Source organism: Vicia villosa, linkage group LG1 (genome assembly GCF_029867415.1).
Source record: "Vicia villosa cultivar HV-30 ecotype Madison, WI linkage group LG1, Vvil1.0, whole genome shotgun sequence".
Classification (NCBI taxonomy): domain Eukaryota; kingdom Viridiplantae; phylum Streptophyta; class Magnoliopsida; order Fabales; family Fabaceae; genus Vicia; species Vicia villosa.
Window position 1 is genome coordinate 73,077,901 of NC_081180.1, and position 19,476 is coordinate 73,097,376.

A 19,476-nucleotide genomic window follows, 5' to 3' on the forward strand; every position below is an offset into this window, starting at 1 on the left:
GAAAAATCTTGATGTTGAAGAGTTCTCAAAACATAGCTTGCATCCCTATGAAATCTTGCCTCAAAGTTACATGCTCACACTCAATTGTTATTATGCATAGTTTCTCTAACTACTGAAGACTTGACAACCTTGAATCATGAACTTCAGAACTTCGTAACTTCCGATCTGAGTCTCGAATGAAGAAACTTCAGACTGAAGAGTTTCAGCTTGCAATGAGATGAACCTTTTTGTATTTGAGCTTGTTTCAAAATGATGCTTGTAGCTATGTGAAAAAATAGACCTAAAGTCAGCTGCTTAGCCATTCTCAAACTCTTTCAAATTTCTCTAAGTATTAGAACCTTCCATTTTTGGGAAATTCCAATTTCAACTAACTTTCCCAAAATGGCAATTTTGAATATTTCTTGATTTTATTTATTTCTTTGATTTTCTTTGACCAATTTTCCACCAAGAGTCAATATTTGACCGTTGACCCTGACTTTAACCAAAAAGTCATTTTTTCCTGATTTTTCCGATTCCAGATGAATTTCCCGATTAATCAATTTTCGATCCCATTCTCAATCAGTTTCTCATCAACATAAATCCACTGAATATTTCTTACTCAAAAATCATCTCCTGATTAAATGTTGACCAAAAGTCAACAGGGTTGACTTTGGTCCGACCCTAACTTGGAAAGCCTGATGAACTTGAGGATTGTATCTTTTAATCGGAGCTTTGACTCGGAGAGAATGAAACTCTGATTTTAGGAGTATGCCCATGGAAATGATCCTCTTCAATAAGACCTCAGATCTGACTCTTTTTAACCAAGAATTTTCCCCAACCTCAGCCTCTTTTGTCAATTTTCTTGAACGGTAACTGTGATATGGATGAACGTATTGGATGAATGACCTAGATGAAGTATGCATATGAATGTGTCATGAAAGCCAATTGGGAAATAAATAAGTGGGCAAATTTTGGGGTGCAACAGGACCCACCGGGGTACTAAACGGGCTCTGGCACACGCACTGGCCCCGCTCCGGATCATCCTCGTGTACCTCCGGAGGTGGCCCGACAGAAGAAGAACTGCCCCGACGATGTCTATGTGAGGGTGGTGGCAAGTCTGAAGCTGAATCACCCTCAGGATCATCCCGAGGTCTCCATGATGGAGTAGTAGACGTAGAAAGCCCGAATGAAGCGCGTGATGGAGTGGGCCTGGCTGAAGCAGGTGATAGAATGGGTCCGACTGAAGCGGGTGTGTTAGATGTAGAAGTAGAAGGTGGGTCAGGTACAATCGCAGCTCCATCGGTCACCTGGATACTGTGCGCAACGTCCGTTCTCGCTGAAGGATGTGTGCTGTGCTGTCCTACCATGTATGTCTCTGTCTGGACCGTGAGTCATGATGTCTGCATTATGATACAAAAATGATCGAGTTAGAAACTGCGTATTTATAAATAAACATTAAAATAAAAACAGGAAACTACTCTTCCGTATATCCATCTACGGCAGCACCATTTTTCCAAAAATCCAGGGTGCATCCGTAGATGGATCTACGAAAGGACATTTCTTTCAAAAACTTTGGGTGTTTCCGTAGATGCATATACGGAAATGATCTAACGTACATATCTTCCGTAGATGGATCTACGGAAGCTACTGAAAGTAGAGAACGCAACAATGGCGTCTTCTCCACTTTGGGTGTTTTCGTAGATGCATATACGGAAATGATCTAACGTACATATCTTCCGTAGATGGATCTACGGAAGCTACTGAAAGTAGAGAACGCAACAATGGCGTCTTCTCCATTGTTCAATCACCAGAAAAATCATTTTTGTGCCTTGATCGTGTGTTTAAACCCTTAAACATTACCTATATTGTCTATAAACATTATTTATAAACCTATCCAATCAACTATACACCTAAATATCGAATTCTAATTCGATTTCATAACTACTCTAAAATAACCCGAAATATTGAAAACTTACCGTTTAAATTAATATTTGAACTTGATGGAATGTGTAGGTTGTTGATGTTAACAATGTCGTCCGAACTCGAGAGAAAAAATACAATGGAGGGAATTGTTTGATTTTTAGGTTGAGAGGGTTTTTGAGAGAGAGAGAGAGAGAGAGAGCAAATGAAAATTGGAGAATGGGGAGGGGAAAGGTCTGACGTGAACTATAACATCAAACTCTTCCGTAGATGAATCTACGAAATGTTTCTGTAAATGCGGAACAAAGTAAACTTAAAAAAAAGGTGCTTCCGGAGATCCATCTACGGAAGCACGAAGGCAAAATTGTCATTTCGGTGGTGCGCCTAAATGTTATGGGGGTGTCGTGAGAAATTTTCTTAAAGAAATACTCTATGCATTTTCTTTTATAAGTAAAATTTAACTTTTGAAATTCATTGAATAAATGATTTATTTAAACTATTTATAAATTAAATTTATAAATGGGTTAAACCACATTTTGCCCCCTGCCATTTGAGGTGAATCCAAAAATAACCCTGTAAAAAAAACACTGATTCCGTCCTTGCCATTTTGTTGACCAAATCTACTCAGGGGGAATCTATTTTGTTGATCAAATCTACTCAGAGAAATCTACAAATGGCAGAGACGAAATCTGTTTTTTTTTACAGGGTTGTTTTTGGGATTCGCCCCAAATGACAGAGGACAAAATGTGGTTTAACCCTTTATAAATGTGGTTTAACCCTTTATAAATTAAATTTATTAGTTATTTAATAAATTTAAAAAATTAAAATTTATAATAAAGAATGGTGAAAGTACATTTTATACTAGGGGACAACTTCTCTACCTATCACAAAAAGTTGGGTAGTGTACATTTCACCAATCATATTGCATCATTTAATTTTATCTTATTTAATTAATTATTAAATAGTATATTTTTTGTTGTTTCCAAGATATTTTACATTGAAGATAACTTTATTCAATTTTTTGAGTTGGATAAATAAGAATTCACCTCTATACTAATGTATGATAGGGTTATGATAGAAACGATAGAATTGGGCGGTTGTAGTTATCGATTTATTATATGACTCAGTTGAGTAATATGACTCATTGGATACCACCCAATTTGATGGTATACCCTATGAATCTTGCTTGTATGATTGTACATTTGAGTAATATGACTCATTGGATACCACCTAATTTGATGGTATTCCGTGTGAATCCTGCGAGTATAGAAGGACCCCACCTTTACAATTAACCATGCGAGGACAAAGAAGAAAAAAAGAAAACGCTCTAAAAACACAATGGTGGGTGGGCCAAAAACTGTCGAAAACAACGTGGAGAAGGCAGTGTGAAAGAAAAAAACACATCACAAAAGTAAAAAGTTTACCTCAAAAGCAATAAAGTGTCTGACACCACTGGTCATCCATTTCAATTGAATTGTCACCTTTTCTGTATCATTCATTGTTGTCACTATCCATTAAGATATGTACCGTCGATTTTCTCTCAGTATACACTTGTGAGGGCAAATCACCATTACAATTTAGAGGGTGTTTCCAATGTTCATGTATGATTTTTTTAACATCACTCATTTAAATTCTACACCATTCATAGTACTGGTAGGTCTTAATAATACTATTAGGTTAAAAAATCAATTATTTCTTGAATTCATATACTACCTACCCGAGTTTCCTCCGCCATAATAGAGACTAAGCAAGTGAAACAAAGAAAAAAAAAATTATTTGACATTAGAAATTTAACGTCCAATAGGATACATTATCATTTTATATTATAATATTCAAATAACACAACACAACTAATATTACTGCTGTAAAAATTATGGTTATACCATAGTATGTGATATGATATGCTTACTTTATCTTAAAATAATTAAAAAATATAAATATATGTCGTAAAATATTCTTTGGAAAGACATTACTAGCCTTTATTGCTCTATTTAACACAAGCTAGTTCCATTTGCACTTCACTTCAAATTCTAAACTAGTTCACTTTTCTCTTAGAATTTTCCATGGCTCGTTCAATTTCTCTGGTCTCCACCATCTTTGTCTTCCTTCTCATTCTTGTGGCCACTGGTACATTCTTCTTTACACTTACATCACATAACATAATCCATAATATTTACTTTATTTTGATATATCTTAAATATAGTATGATTTTAGAAGTGTTGTTAATTGTTTTTTGTGATATGATATGATAGGGCCAAATATGGTGGCAGAGGCAAGGGATTGTGAGTCTCAAAGTCACAAATTCAAAGGAACATGTTTGAGTGACACCAACTGTGCTTCTGTGTGCAAAACAGAACGTTTCACTGGTGGACACTGCCGTGGATTCCGCCATAGATGCTTTTGCACTACACATTGTTGATGAAACAAAGATGATTGATTTATCACCTTTTTCTACTTTGTGTGTTTTGAATAAAGCTATAGCTAGCTACCCATTTTGTTATGGGTTTCTTTTTTTTTTTGTATCGTGTTATAGATCTTTTGATCTTATGTGTGGAAATGAATAATTTTATATGTGTTCTTGATATATATTATATTTGCAATGATGTAGTAGTGCTTGTTTTGGTGGTAATGAGAGGTAATGCATGATTCTGTGTTGATGTAGATGGTATGTGGTGGTGGACTGGTGGTGAGTCTACATGAGCCTCATTGTTGAAGGAAATACAACAAAAATGTTTTCTTCCTATGAAGAGAAACCCTCGAAGAGGTGTAAAGAAATTCAAAATACCTCATTTGCCCTAAAGCTAGGGCTAGAATTTGCACTCTCTGAGCTTTCGTTAGAAAGTGTTGGCTTTGCTTGCTCTGGTGTTGGCTTTGTTGGCTCTGGCCTCTTTCTAGTTAGCTTGGGAATTCTTCTTTTTCATTTCCTCCATCATGGAAACCTATGAAGCACAGACTCCGACATGGATGTGGGACACGACCGACATGACACAAACATTCCGACATCGATAATATAAAAAACATAAGACCCCACACTCCTACATAAATGAGCTTATTTAAACTTAATTGATCCATCTATTAGTAAAAAAGTTAAAAATATTCTAATAAAAAATATTGTCTTTAACTTTCATTTATAACATTACTTCGATAGATGTTTAATTCTTTTAGATTTGTGGGACATTTGTTTAAAAAAAATGTATAAAGCATGATGAAGCAAAGGAAAAAACAAAATTCTTTTTAAACACTTTTTTAAGTTGTCCGATACGTGTTGTATGAGTGTTATATAGGTGCCGGACACTGACTTAAAGAGTGTTGAAGCAAAGAAAATACATCAATTATTTGGCGACACTTGTCTGATTTTTCCAACACTTATATGATTTTTCTGACACGTGTCGTACGAGTGTCATACAAGTATTGGACACCGTCGCATGTCGGACAATGCGACACGCCAACTCCTAGAGGTGTGCATACTTCATAGATAGTAAGAATAGTTTTCTCTCTAGTTTACTTTGATGGATTAGCCTTAGAGGACTTGTTTTCTTGCTTTATTTTTCTTGGCTTGTTGAGGGTTTGAAGCTTCAACATAAGTCTTAATCTTCTTAGCATCTCGATTAATGTCTGATGATGCTGCAACTTTTTCTGGTTCAGACTGAAGTATTGATAATTATCAGTAAAACGAATGATGAATGAGAAGAAATAGATGAAATTTGAGACACCGCTACGATGTACTTAAGAGAATTCAGAACACCTTAAGTTACAATGCGCTTAAGTGAATTGTAGAATACCGTAAGATATGGTGCACTTAAGTGAATTGTAGAATACCGTAAGATACGGTGCACTTAAGTGAAATGCGGAATACCGTAAGATACCATGCACTTAAGTGAAATACAGTATACCGTAAGGTACAAAGCATTTTAGTGAGCTTTTTTAGCTTGTAGTCCATACAAGTGATTTTATAAATATAATCCTTATACAGATGCTAAGTTGCTAACACACTTGATGAAATTCAATTTTGAACCCTAGTCGTATTCTCTCTCTCCATTTGTTAAGCTTCAAGCTTTCTCTATAGAGAGGAGTACAAAGAAGAAGAAGAGAGATAGAAGATAGAATAGATTGTTTATTACTCATCATCATGAACTCTACAAACTGAGTTTACATTCTATATATACAACACTATGCCATAACTGAATGTAACCACCTAACTAACAGAAAAACTGAAAAGCAGTTAGGTGGATTGTATGCATGGAGTAGTATCGTAACTATCATGTGGTTCCTCTATCTTAACAGCCCCCCTCAAGCTGGAGTGAATGTCAATCATTCCAAGCTTGGACTGCAGATTGATGAAGGGACCCGGATGCAAAGATTTAGTGAGAATATCAGCTACTTGTTCTTTTGAAGATATTGGCATGAGGTGAACTGTTCCCGCAAGAACCTTGTCACGCACGACATGGCAATCAATCTCAATATGTTTTGTCCTTTCATGGAACACTGGATTAGCGGCGATATGCATAGCTGACTTGTTGTCACAATAAAGGGTGAAAGGAAGTTGATATGTAATATTGAAGTCAGCAAGGAGAGAAACGAGCCAAATGCCTTCGCAAGTGGCTTGAGCTAGGGCACGATACTCAGCCTCTGAGGAGGATCGAGACACCACCAATTGCTTCTTACTCTTCCAACTAATGAGAGATTTTCCCAGGAAGAAGCAGAATCCTGTAGTCGATCTTCTTGAATCCGGGAAAGCTCCCCAGTCAGAGTCAGAAAAACCTGTGAGACATAGAGTGCTAGAGGCACTGAAGAATAAACCTTGACCAGGGTTATTTTTGAGGAAACATAGAATATGTAATCCTGCTAGCATATGTTGGTCAGTAGGAGCATTCAGGAATTGGCTGAGTTTGCTTACTGCATAAGCAATATCGGGCCTAGAATGAGTGAGGTATAGGAGTCGGCCTATGAGTCTTCTGTATGCAGTAGGATTAGAAATAGGTACTCCCAATGTTGAGTGAAGTTGCAAGTGAGGCTGCATAGGGGTATTGCAAGGTTTGGCACCAAGTAATCCTGCATCATTAATTAAATCTAGGGTATATTTCCTCTGGCATAGAGAGATGCCTTGAACAGTTCTGGCAACCTCAAAGCCTAAAAAATATTTGAGGACTCCTAGATCTTTGATGCTAAATTTCTTGTGTAGCAAGTTTTTGAGTTGTGTGATTTCTGCAAGGTCAGTGCCACCAAGAACTAAATCATCTACATACACTAAGACCACAGTGAAACCAAATGGTGAAATCTTGGTGAAGAGTGAATAGTCAGCTTTGGATTGAATGAATTTGCTTGCAAGTAGAGTATCAGTAAGCTTAGTGTTCCATTGGCGACTGGCTTGCTTTAAACCATATAAAGATCTTTGAAGTTTGCATACCAAATCAGGAGAAGGGATGGAAAGACCTGGGGGAGGCTTCATATAAACCTCTTCATTGAGATCACCATGGAGGAATGCTGTATTGACATCTAGTTGAAACAAGGGCCAGTTGTTAATAGCAGCAATAGCCATGAGCATTCTTATGGTAGTCATCTTTACCACAGGGCTAAAAGTGTCCATGTAATCCAGGCCTTCAGTTTGTGTGAAGCCCTTTGCCACTAAACGGGCTTTGTACCTCTCAACTGTGCCATTTGCATGTAGTTTGAGCTTGAAAATCCACTTGCAACCAATAGATTTCTTGTGAGGTGGTAAGGGTACAAGAGTCCAAGTATTGGTTGAAGATAAAGCATGCAGCTCAGTTTCAATTGCCTCTTTCCAATTAGGGTCAGTGATGGCAGATTCATAAGAGTTAGGCTCAGTGATGGCAGATAAAAGAACAACATAATTTTTGTGTGTCAATGATAGATCAGCATATGATAAGACTGAAGAAAGAGGATACTTACATTGCTTAGGAGAATTGGCAGCAGTACCTTCAGAAGTGGGGATTGTACTTAGGAGATGGCAGTGATAATCCTGGAGATAAGAGGGAGGTTTTGGTTGTCTTTTGGCTTGTTTAGGTAGTAAAGAATCTGAGCTGGGATGAGCAAGGGTTGTGGAGTTGGGTAAAGAGGTAGAGTCAGCATTATGGGAGGTGTTTGGATCAGGGATATTTGAGGGTGGTAGGCTTTGACTTGAAGAAGAAGGTTGATCAAACAATTTGTTGAAGTCATCAATGCATGTGGAATGTGATGCATATTGATAGGGAAATATGTGTTCAAAGAAAGCAACATCTCTGGACACAAATATTTCTTTGTTTTGTAGATCAAATAGGGTATGACCCTTAATGCCAGATCTGTACCCTAAATAGAGGCATTTCCTAGACCTAGGATCCAGTTTCTTTCTATTGGCAGATAGAGTAGATGCAAAACACAAAGAACCAAATACTTTGAGTGTGGTAAAATCAGGTAAAGAGTCATACAGTAATTGGTAGGGTGACTTGTGATGTAAGTAAGCAGAAGGTAGCCGATTTATGATATGAACTGCATGACCAACAGCATGTGCGCAAAATATGTGATCTAGCTGGGACTGAAATAAGAGGGCACGAGTTATACCAAGGATGTGTTGGTGTTTCCTCTCAACAATGCCATTTTGTTGAGGGGTACCAACACATGAAGTCTGATGCAATATGCCTGTTTGTTTGTAAAAATCATGCAAAAGAAATTCACAGCCATTATCAGATCTAATGCATTTTATGGATGAATTAAACTGTGTTTTGATCATTGATACAAAGGATTTTACAAGAGAGGAAGCTTCAGACTTAAGCTTCATAAGAAACAGCCAAGTAAACTTACTTCTATCATCAACTATAGTGAGAAAGTATCTATAACCCATCATTGATGGTGTGGACAGTGGTCCCCAAATGTCCATATGGACTAAATCAAAATTGGACTCTGAACTGTGAGAGCTATGAGTGAAGGGCAGTCTTCTTTGTTTGGCAAAGAAACATACATCACAAGGGATAGATTTGTGGATAGGTTGTATAAAAGGGAATGACTTGTTAAGATGCATCAGTGTAATGTTGGAGGGATGACCAAGTCTTAAATGCCAAAGTTGAGAGTCTTTGTCTTGATTTCTATGCTGTATTGAATTGATAGAGGGGATGGATGGTGTTTTATGTAAAGAGACTGTGGGGGACTCCAAGATGTACAATCCACCACTCATGCTAGCTGTGCCAATCCTCCTCTTGGAAAGTATATCCTGTATCAAGCAGTCATTATCATTAAACATCAATTGACAATGAGAGAATTTTGTAAGTTTTGGTACTGATATCAAGTTGAATGAAAAATCAGGCATGTAAAGAACATCAATGAGCTGAAGAAATTGATCAAATACAATAGTGCCAGAATAAGATGTTGTAACTAAGGCTCCATTAGGCAGTTTGACTGTAATTGGCTCTACTCTTTTGAGGCATTGGAAAAACTCTCTATTATGGCAAACATGATCTGTGGCCCCTGTATCAAGAATGAATAAGTCAGGACTAAGAATGTTTCCAGTGATACCTGCACTGATAGATGACTCAGTTGTCAAGTGATTGACTTGAGGCATGGATGCTCCTTGTAATAAAGCCAGTAAAGCTTTGTGTTGAGCAGGGGTGAAGGATAAACTAGTCTGAGTTGAATATTTGTCTCCATGAGGCTCAAGCTGACTTGTATCATGAGGTTCAGACTGTGCCATATTGATGGAGCTCTCTTGTTTCCAATGAGGTGGGTAACCATGCTTTTTGAAGCATGTATCAACTGTGTGGTTAGTCATGCCACAGTGAGTGCAAATTCTGGATCCTCTTCCTCTACCACCATAAGATCTACCACCTCTACCTCTGCCTCTAGAACTGGTGCTGGTAGATGAATGTTAGTGTGTGTTGTTAGCAGTGGAATTGGCATTAGGGCAAGCAAGGAGTTTGGACTCATCAATGGAGATGGCAGCCTATCTTTCTTGCTGAACAAGTAACGAGTAAACTCTGCATAAGTTTGGAAGAGGCTCCATGAGCATAATCTGAGATCTAACAGCTGAGTATTGTTCATTTAAACCCTTAAGAAACCGAATTACTTGGTCACTATCATGGTAAGCTCGAATCTTGGTAATGGCTAGGCAAGTGGAATCACACAAACACTCCGGAATTGGACGAAAATTGTCCAATTCTTGCCATAGTTTCTTGAGCTTAGTAAAATAAGAGGAGATGGAAGCATCACCTTGCTTCAAATTGTAGATCTCTTCTTGAATGTCAGAAATGCGAAATACATCGCCTTGATAAAATCGTGCTTTGAGTTCATTCCATATCTCTTCTGCAGTTTCCATCCATAAGATACTCTGTGCAATTTCAGATTCAACTGAATTATGAAGCCAAGACATGATCATTGTGTTGCATCTATCCCATGCAAGAGAGTTGACATCTTCATCCATTGGCCGGGGCAAAACACCATTGATAAAATGAAGCTTGTTCTTGGAACGCAAAGCCATGGTCATGGATCTTGACCAAGAATGATAATTGTTGGGTGATAACAATGGAGTGACTAGGATTAAGGCAGGATTTTCGTTCGGATGCATGAAATAGGGGTTAAGGGTATCAGTTTGATAACCTTTATTCGTAGCTTTGGATGAAGCAGTTCCATGAATGTGAACGCCATGGATGCTAGGAGTAGAATCTGCAGAGCTTGCTTCAGACATGTCGCAGTAATGGAGAAAAAGGAATGAAGAAAAAGAAGAAGTGCACAATGATGAGATGAGTAAACAGAAGCAGCGGAATCAAGAAAATGTCGATGATACCATGTTAAGCTTCAAGCTTTCTCTATAGAGAGGAGTACAAAGAAGAAGAAGAGAGATAGAAGATAGAATAGATTGTTTATTACTCATCATCATGAACTCTACAAACTGAGTTTACATTCTATATATACAACACTATGCCATAACTGAATGTAACCACCTAACTAATAGAAAAACTGAAAAGCAGTTAGGTGGATTGTATGCATGGAGTAGTATCGTAACTATCATGTGGTTCCTCTATCTTAACACCATTCGTAGTAGCTAGCACTGAAATTGAAGGCACTCGATTCACTTGTACTGAGTAAATGCATTGTTCTTTGTTCGTTGTTCATCCAATTTTGCGACAAAGTTTTTAATCACTACAAGAAATAATTGTTTCTATCATTGATCATGCTTATTCGTAAGAATCGATTTAAGAGAAATTTTTGTTTTACACTGCATAATATATTATTATTGCGATTTCTCCTTCAATTTAGACACAACTTCATAATAAAAACGACATTGAATACAATGAAATTTTAAGCATTTGAATTTATTGCTTATCACTTTTGAACGTTTTGTTTCTGTTTTACTTTCATTTCTTTGTTTTCTTTATTTTTCAAAAGTGTTAAAGGTACAAACCCATCATCAAGTGAATAGGAGTTGAACCATAGAAGATACTAAAAAAAGAAAATACCTGAAGACTACAAAAACGAAGTAGAGTCCATAACACCGACTAGGAACCATTACGATCTGGCAGTAATGACCATCCTTCCTATTTTTGGCCTTCCACAGCACGAGGCCGAGGGTATTATGGCATGGTCGTAATGGTTTAAGTTCAACCGTGAATTCGTATTTTTGACCTTTTTCATGCCTGCAATTCTTAGATTATGAATTTATACCTCTTGATAAAAAAATTATGTTATTTTAATGATTCTAAGCCTATATAAGGCCTTGTAATTTTAATTTTTCTAACGATTACACTACAATTTTTTTTGTGTAATTTAATTTCTTGCTTTTAGACTTTCTGTGTTTTTGCATTGTTGTAAAACCCTCTCCTGAAGCACATATTAAGTTGTTTTCGGTTCTTTAATTTAATTTTTAATCTTATTGTTTAATAATTCAACTATTTTTTCTTATGATTAAGATTATGCTTTTTTTTAATCAATAATTATTCATGATTTTACTTTAAACATGAGTGAGTTGATCCCCATATATTTAGAATCATGAGGACTATCTAAATGATATAGGTAATATAGCTAATATAGACTTTAATTAGATATCTATTATTGAGAAATCATGTTTTTAATATGGGTTTTAGAATTAGCGCACATATTCATGTTTTTTTTTAATATGGGTTTTAAAATCTTGTCTCACTAGTATCCGAGCCAAAATATCAAACAGTTAAATTGAGACGATAAAAGTGTCTCTGGTTTAATCGTACCATTTAAAATAATTTGGCTTAAAGGATCATGAGCAAATGAATTACGCTACGAAAATAAATGATTTTTTAATTCATAAAATGATCATAGGCCATCAAAAGGAATGCCGAAAAGAAGTATGATCACTTTTATCTATTTCTTTATACAAAATATGATTTTCTTACGAGATAGATAAAAGAGAGTTTACGTGAACAAATCAAAGACGAATTTCATATTCTTAAATTTTCTTTATAAAATATTTCTAATCAATCAAAAATCACTTCAATCAAACCAAATTATCTTTTTAGCTAAGAAAAAAAAACAAAATTTGATAGTGCAAACTGTTCTCAATGGAAAGATATATTTTATACTATTACGGTAAAGTTATGATAGAATTGTGCGGTTGTAGCTAGGGGTGACAAAACGGGCCCAACCCGTCGGGCATACCCGTTTTACACACATTTTTTTATAGAGAGTAGACTAATGTCTTAGGTCCGCACCCTTTATTATGTCCGCCCCGTCCTGCCCCGTTTTTGTGTAGGCTTAACGGGCGCGGAGATTAACAATTTTTTTTTTTTGCATTTTTAGGTCTAAAAGATGTAAAGCCCGCCTTGCCCCGCCATCATTTTTTGCCCGACGGGACAAGATTTTTTGCGCGAACACACAATTATGTCCGCCCCACCACATTTTTTGCGGACTTTTGTCAAGCAGGCCTAAACGTGGGCATGCTGTTTGTCACCTTTAGTTGATGTTATAAATTTGTAATTTTACATTGGATTAAATGCATTTTTGGTTCCCCTAATTTGATATTTTTTTAACTTTTAACCCATCTATTTAAAAAACCAGCTTTTTGGTCCCTTAACTTTACATCACTTGTGATTTTGCTGGCCCCCTTCACTTATGATTAGTAAAAAAAATAGTTTTAATGAGTTGAAAATATTGAATAGAATAATTAATTAATTAATAATTTTTACATGATTAATTAATTAATTTTTTACATGATAAATTAATTATAAAAAATTACTTATTTAAAAATTAATTAATAAAAATTTTAAATTAAAATTAACAAGCTTTTGGCCCAAGTCACTTTTATATTTTTTCAATCCACAAAAATAAATTAGGTTAGTAGTTGTGAGCTATATAAACACTAAGATTTTTCTTGTAAAATCGATGTGGGACTTAGTTTAATAATATTTTTTTGTGATAAGCAAAATTATATTAAGGGTTAAATAAGTTTTTGGTCTCTATAAATATTGCAATTTCATTTTTAGTCCCTCATGGGATTTTGGCAATGGTGTTTAGCTAGTTTTGGCAACGGTTTTTTTGTAAAAACCGTTGCCTAAAGGTAGAGAGACTAAAAATGAAAACTGCAATATTTATAGGGTTCAAAAACTTATTTAACCCTTATATTCATAGTACAAAAGGAAAGAAACAAAAGAGGAAGCTTAAACAAAGTTCAAAAAGTCTAAGAGAGAATTCATCTAATTGTATTGAGATGTGACATTCCTCACTCTGTTTCCAAAAGTCATCCAGTTCCATGAAACAACTTTGATATTCATCACCAAATCGTCTAAGATGCAACTTCTTCTTTGCTTTACCTGCCAAAGCATTTATAAATTGAAAATAATGGTTTACTCCAACAACCTCCTCCTCTATGTTCATTTCCAGCCAACCATATATGTTTATCCACACTCTTAAACTGATGATGCACTTGAAAAATAAATGTTTCAAGTCTTCGAAACTGTCCCCACATAAAATGCAAACCATCTTATTGTCACTGTGAATGATCCCTCTTCTTACCAATTGATTTTTAGTTGCCAATCTATTGATCAACACTTTCCACCCGAAAACCTTTACTTTTGAAGGAATGCTACACTTCCACATTCTCTGTAAAATCTCGGTTATATCACTAGTAATTACATCTTCAATATCCTTCTCCCTCAAGCAATTGTAACAACTCTTCACCATTTATACGAATCATTCACTTCTGAATTTAAGTTCATCGAAAACAATATCTCAAAAAATTGAAGGCCTCCAATGCTGCCTTTGGATCAGACAAGACTGCATTAGCCGCTAGATGCAAATCCCAGTTCCAGCTATGTTCGTTCCTGCTCCCTATTTCGCATACCAATCTCGCAGGCTTTGTGCAACATTTGAACAACACAAAGAAAGTGGTTTTGTGGGGATATTCACCAATCCATCTGCTATGCCATAATAAAACAATGATGCCTGCCCCAGTTATGAAACTAATATTACCTGCAAAATAGTAAAAACATTAGTTTTCACGGAGCTTTCCGCTATCATATCCTTCCACCAAGCAGAATCTTTATGGTTTGTTTTGACATTCTTGCCCATCATCAGAGCGTGTTGTATATCACCATATCTCGCGCTCAAAATTTGTCTCTAAATTGTACCTTCCTCCTTCAAAACTCTCAACTTCCACTTGCAAAGTAATGCTTTGTTGAAATAACCAATATGTCTTATGCCAAGAACGCATTCGTCTTTTAGTTTACATATGTTGTGCCAACTCACCCAGCTAATACACTTTTCCTCCTCCTTACCACACCACAAAAATTTGCTATGAATTTTGATCACCTCTTTTATGGTTTTGACAATGGCTCTATAGAATGACATAGTATAGATTGGAATACTTGATAACACCGAGTTCAACAGTGTTACCCTCCCCCAATGGACAATAATCGTGACTTCCACATTGATAATGTTCTCTTCAAACTATCTACCATATAGTTCCAGGTTGCGCAGTTGCGTGGATTCGCACCCACCGGTATCCTTAGGATCTTGAAAGGGATGACATCCCTGCAATAGTATAGAAAATGGGATGCACACTCCAACAACTCCTCTTTCACATTCACCCCATATATTTTTCTTTTAAAGAAGTTGACTTTGAGACCAACAACAAGCTCGAACCCCCGGAAAATTGCCTTGATACACCAAAGATTTTTCCAGCAACCCCTTCCCACAACCAATGTATTATCTGCAAATTGCAGAAGCTTTACTTAAGACTCTTCATTCACTTTATAACCTTCGAAACGAACCTCCTCCCCAGCTTTTTGGAACAACCCAGCAAGACCTTTAACTATCAAAGTGAACAAGAAAAGTGATAGGGGTCACCTTGTCTTAATCCCCTTTCGACCCTAAAGTCTTTGGTTGGGCTACCGTTAACCAAGATTGACATGGTACTATTGAATATGCATGCTTCCATCCATTTGCACCACTTTGAGCCAAAACCAGATTTGATAAGCATCATACGCAAATAGTTCAAATTGACGCAATTGTAAGCTTGTTGGAAGTCCAACTTGAAGATAAAACACTCTTTCTTCTCCTTGGTTGCATGATCGATAATTTCGTTTTTAGCTAGTACTCCATCTAATATTTGTCTTCTTGGGACAAAAGTTGTTTGAGCTGATGAAATTATACCATTAAGAACCTCTTTAATTTTGTTGGCAAGAATCTTAGACAAAATTTTGTACAAGAAGCCCACTAAACATATTGGCCTAAATTCATTTAGCTCTTAGGGATTAAAATTCTTTAGGATTAGCGCGATAAAGGATGTTGTAATTACACTACAACAAATAATGATTTTCATGACGAAGCTTTCACAACGAACGAAACAAAACCGCGGGTACATGTGAACGGAGCGAATTGTATTATTTAAAAATAAATATTAATAAAACTGTTACCTCGGATATTTATAAATATGACATAAATATATGCTAAGGGTTTGAGGTTCAATTCCCAACTCCTGATATTCAATGTTATATATGGAATCAAAAAGGCGCCATTATGTTTTCTAGATTATACGTCAGATATGTTACCTTGGTATTCAATTCCCAACCCTCTAATTTTTTATTTTTTGACGACCTAAAAGGTGCATTTTTTATATATTTTATGTCGGCTAATCTACCTCAGTTTTTAAGTTTAACCAAGATAAAGTTTCTTTTAATTTTGACACATGTTCATCTAATTCAATTTTTGAGCCCTAACGTAAGAACACTTCTTCTCCAAAGTAGGGATGACAAGAAGACCCAAACCCGCGGGGTCCACCTGCACCCAAACCCGAGTCAACAGGTGAAAACCCGAGTTGACTGGGTTTGAGTTCGGGTGCCACTCGATATTTTGGGTGCGAGTTTGGGTAGTGCGAAACCCGCACCCGAAACCCGAAATCACACCGCTTTTATATATATATATATTATATATTATATTATATATTATATATATTATATATATATATAAATATTTTGTGGAAAGTTGTAGAGAAAATGTATTTTATGTATTTTACTGCGGGTTCGGGTGAAAAACCCGAACCCGAACCCAACGGGTGTGGGCGTGGGTGTTATTTTTCAACCTGAACACCCTTTGGATTTGGGTTCGGGTTCGGGTGCGATTTCGGGTGCGGGTTTGGGTACTGCGAAACCCGCACCCGACCCGACCTGTTGCCATCCCTACTCCAAGGAGCTCAACTAACAAAAGAACACTTCTTTTCCAAGGATCTCAGCCAACAAAAGAAAACTTTTTCACCGAGAATCTCCGCGGTATGTTCTTGTTGTTCTCCAATATTGTTGTTCTTGTTGTTCTCCATTACTGTTGTTGATGTTCTCTGCGTATTGTTTTATTGTTGTTGTTGTTGTTGAGAAGCTATATTTTTGTACTCTTTTTTATTTTATTTTCAGAAGCTTTATTTGATTATGGATCGTAGTCGGATGAAAGCCAAATAGATTAAGTAACGAGTATGAGAAAGAATTGTTACAATTTATTGATTTTGCGGATAAAAACTTTTCTAACAAAAATGGGATTTTTGGTGTCCTTGTATGAATTGCCATAATACGCAAAAACATCAGAAGGTTATATTCAATCATTGTGGTTGTGATGAAATTATTCAAAACCATACGAAATGGGTATGTCATGGTGAAGGGATAAAAAAGATACCTTTGTCACAAATAGTTGAAGATGATGAATATATGACTGATAATCTAGAAGACATCATTCATGAGATTGGAGTCGATGCTTTCAAGAAATATAATATGCTAGATACTTTGCGAAGAGACATGGAAGATTCGTTGTACCCGGGATGTAAAGGTTATACAATATTGTCAGCTGTGTTAAGACTATTTATTCTAAGGCAATAGATTGGTGGACGGATTAAAGTTTCACTAAATTGCTTGAATTGTAGAAAGAAATGCTTCCTGAAGGTAACACGTTGCCAAACCATTCTTATGAGGCCAAGAAGGTATTGTGTCCAATGAGTTTGGACTATGTCAAAATACGTGCTTGTCGTAATGATAGCATCTTATATAGGAAAGACTTTGAAACTTGAACGAGTTCCCGAGGTGTGGGGTTCAGTGCTACAAACAGAAGGACAACGGTGTTGATGACTACAGTTTAGTTTGGAAAAATTGGTTTCTAACAGTTTGGAATTTTGAAACAGTATATCAAACCAATAATTTTGGTTTAGTTCGGTTCTTAGTAAATTGAAACGGATCGATTCAATTTGAGTAGATTTTTACTATAGTTTAGTTCGGTTCGATTCAATTACGTTGCATTAGTTCTATGTTCATTATTTAAGGCCATTCCTTTTTATTTGATACAGTTGATGGCCCTTTTACTTATGCGGCATGCACTTTCTGTAACAGATGGTGATCCATCCAATTTTTTCTTTGTAATTGATTTGATTTCAGTCTATTGTTTAAAATTGTTCTCATGACTTCTGTCTACCCTTGTATTGATTTCAAATGTAATGGCGAGCCAACCTAATAAGCCTACCATCTTCAGCCACCGATTTAGAGACCAATATTTTGTGACCAAAATTTTAGTCATTATAGTGACCGAATTAGCCACCAAAATTTAATATTCATGACCCAATTTTAAGTGGTCACTAAAGCGGTCACAAAAAATATTTTTATATACAATTTAATTTTTATATATAAATTAGAGACCGAAATTTCGGTCACTAATATTTTTTATTTTCTTTTTTTATTTTTAACCCTCTTTATTATTTTACTATTTCCTTTCCATTTTTTTAAAGATTTTAATTCTCTTTCAAATTTTAAATTTTTACTAAAATTTTCATATTTTTATTGTTTTAACATATAATATATTTATAAAAAACTATATGTATATATGTTTAAATATAAAATATTACAATAATTGTTAAGTGGTGTAGTGGCAAGTTGTTATTAAAATACATGGAGGTCACAAGTTTGACTCCTAGGTATCACAAGTTTTAATTTTATAAATTTCGGTCACTAAATTCGTCGAAAAAGCTTAGCGACTAGCACTTTTTCAACCGAAAAGTAATGGTCGCTAAATCGGTCTCTAAACATTTTAGCGATCGATTTTTATGTTTTTTTGTTCTCTAATTCGATCACTAAAAGCAAATTTTCTAGTAGTGTTTACCTTGCTATATCATCGCCTGGGCAACCAGTATTCTGCAACGGAAACCCAAGTTGCTTTTGTTCTAAATTCTGGGCAGCGACGAGGTCTACAATTTGTGATAGCACCAGTTCCTACAGTACAGCAGGAACAAGAGTAGCATGTAAGTTTTTTTATGTGAGACTGAGACCTAATGGCATGTATGCCATTTGAAGAAGATTTGTTGAGATGCCATAACATTGATAGTTGTCTGGATAAGGATGACTCTTGAGAGAGGATATCGTCATGTTATAGGATGGTGCTGAATGTATTTATAGTATGAAATGAATTCATGTTTCTATTTTCGTTGCTACCAAACTACTGTCATCAGTAGTGAAACTAACTTTGGCATGCAATAAGGTGATTCCCACGTGACAAATGAATGAAGCGTCAATGGCAGTGAATGAAGCAGCAATGAGAGACAATAGAAACAGTCCATTAAAATCCCAAATTTTTTTATTTAGAAAACATTTGTGTTTATAATAGTTATTCATGCACTGACTGAAGAATTGAAGAGAAACCATGTGAATACGGGCCCTAAATTTCTGGCCCAATATATTTCTTTAAAAGTATCTTAATTAATTAATTTTAAAATAAAAATATAATGAAAATATTAATATTAATAACTAATTAATTAATTAATTAAAATATATTAATGAATAAATTATTCTAGTTAGCATTCATACATCATCAAAATTAAATCTTTATCCTTTTTTATTATAATTATTAATGACACATATGTAAAATTGAAGAACCAAAAATTAAAAAAACAAAAAAGCGTATTTAAACCTATTACATTTAAATAGTACGACTCATTGGATATCCATCTAATTTGATATTATACACTACGAATCCTAATTATTAATGACACGTGCAATTTTACATTTTACTGATACGACTCGTTTGAGTAATGTGACTCATTGGATATCACCCAAGATCATCTCTAATAAGATTTTTTTTGGGTTGTTTGAGCTATTTTGT

General features: G+C 35.6%; 1 protein-coding gene across 1 annotated transcript; it reads left to right on the forward strand.

Annotated features, from left to right (window-relative positions):
- Positions 1–3,869: 3,869 nt before the first annotated feature.
- LOC131609477 (defensin Ec-AMP-D2-like) lies at positions 3,870–4,483 on the forward strand. The gene is made up of 2 exons (XM_058881175.1): positions 3,870–4,026; positions 4,152–4,483. Exons 1-2 carry the CDS (start codon positions 3,963–3,965, stop codon positions 4,316–4,318), a joined length of 231 nt encoding a protein of 76 aa, XP_058737158.1. The 5' UTR covers positions 3,870–3,962; the 3' UTR covers positions 4,319–4,483.
- The last annotated feature ends 14,993 nt before the right edge of the window (positions 4,484–19,476 follow it).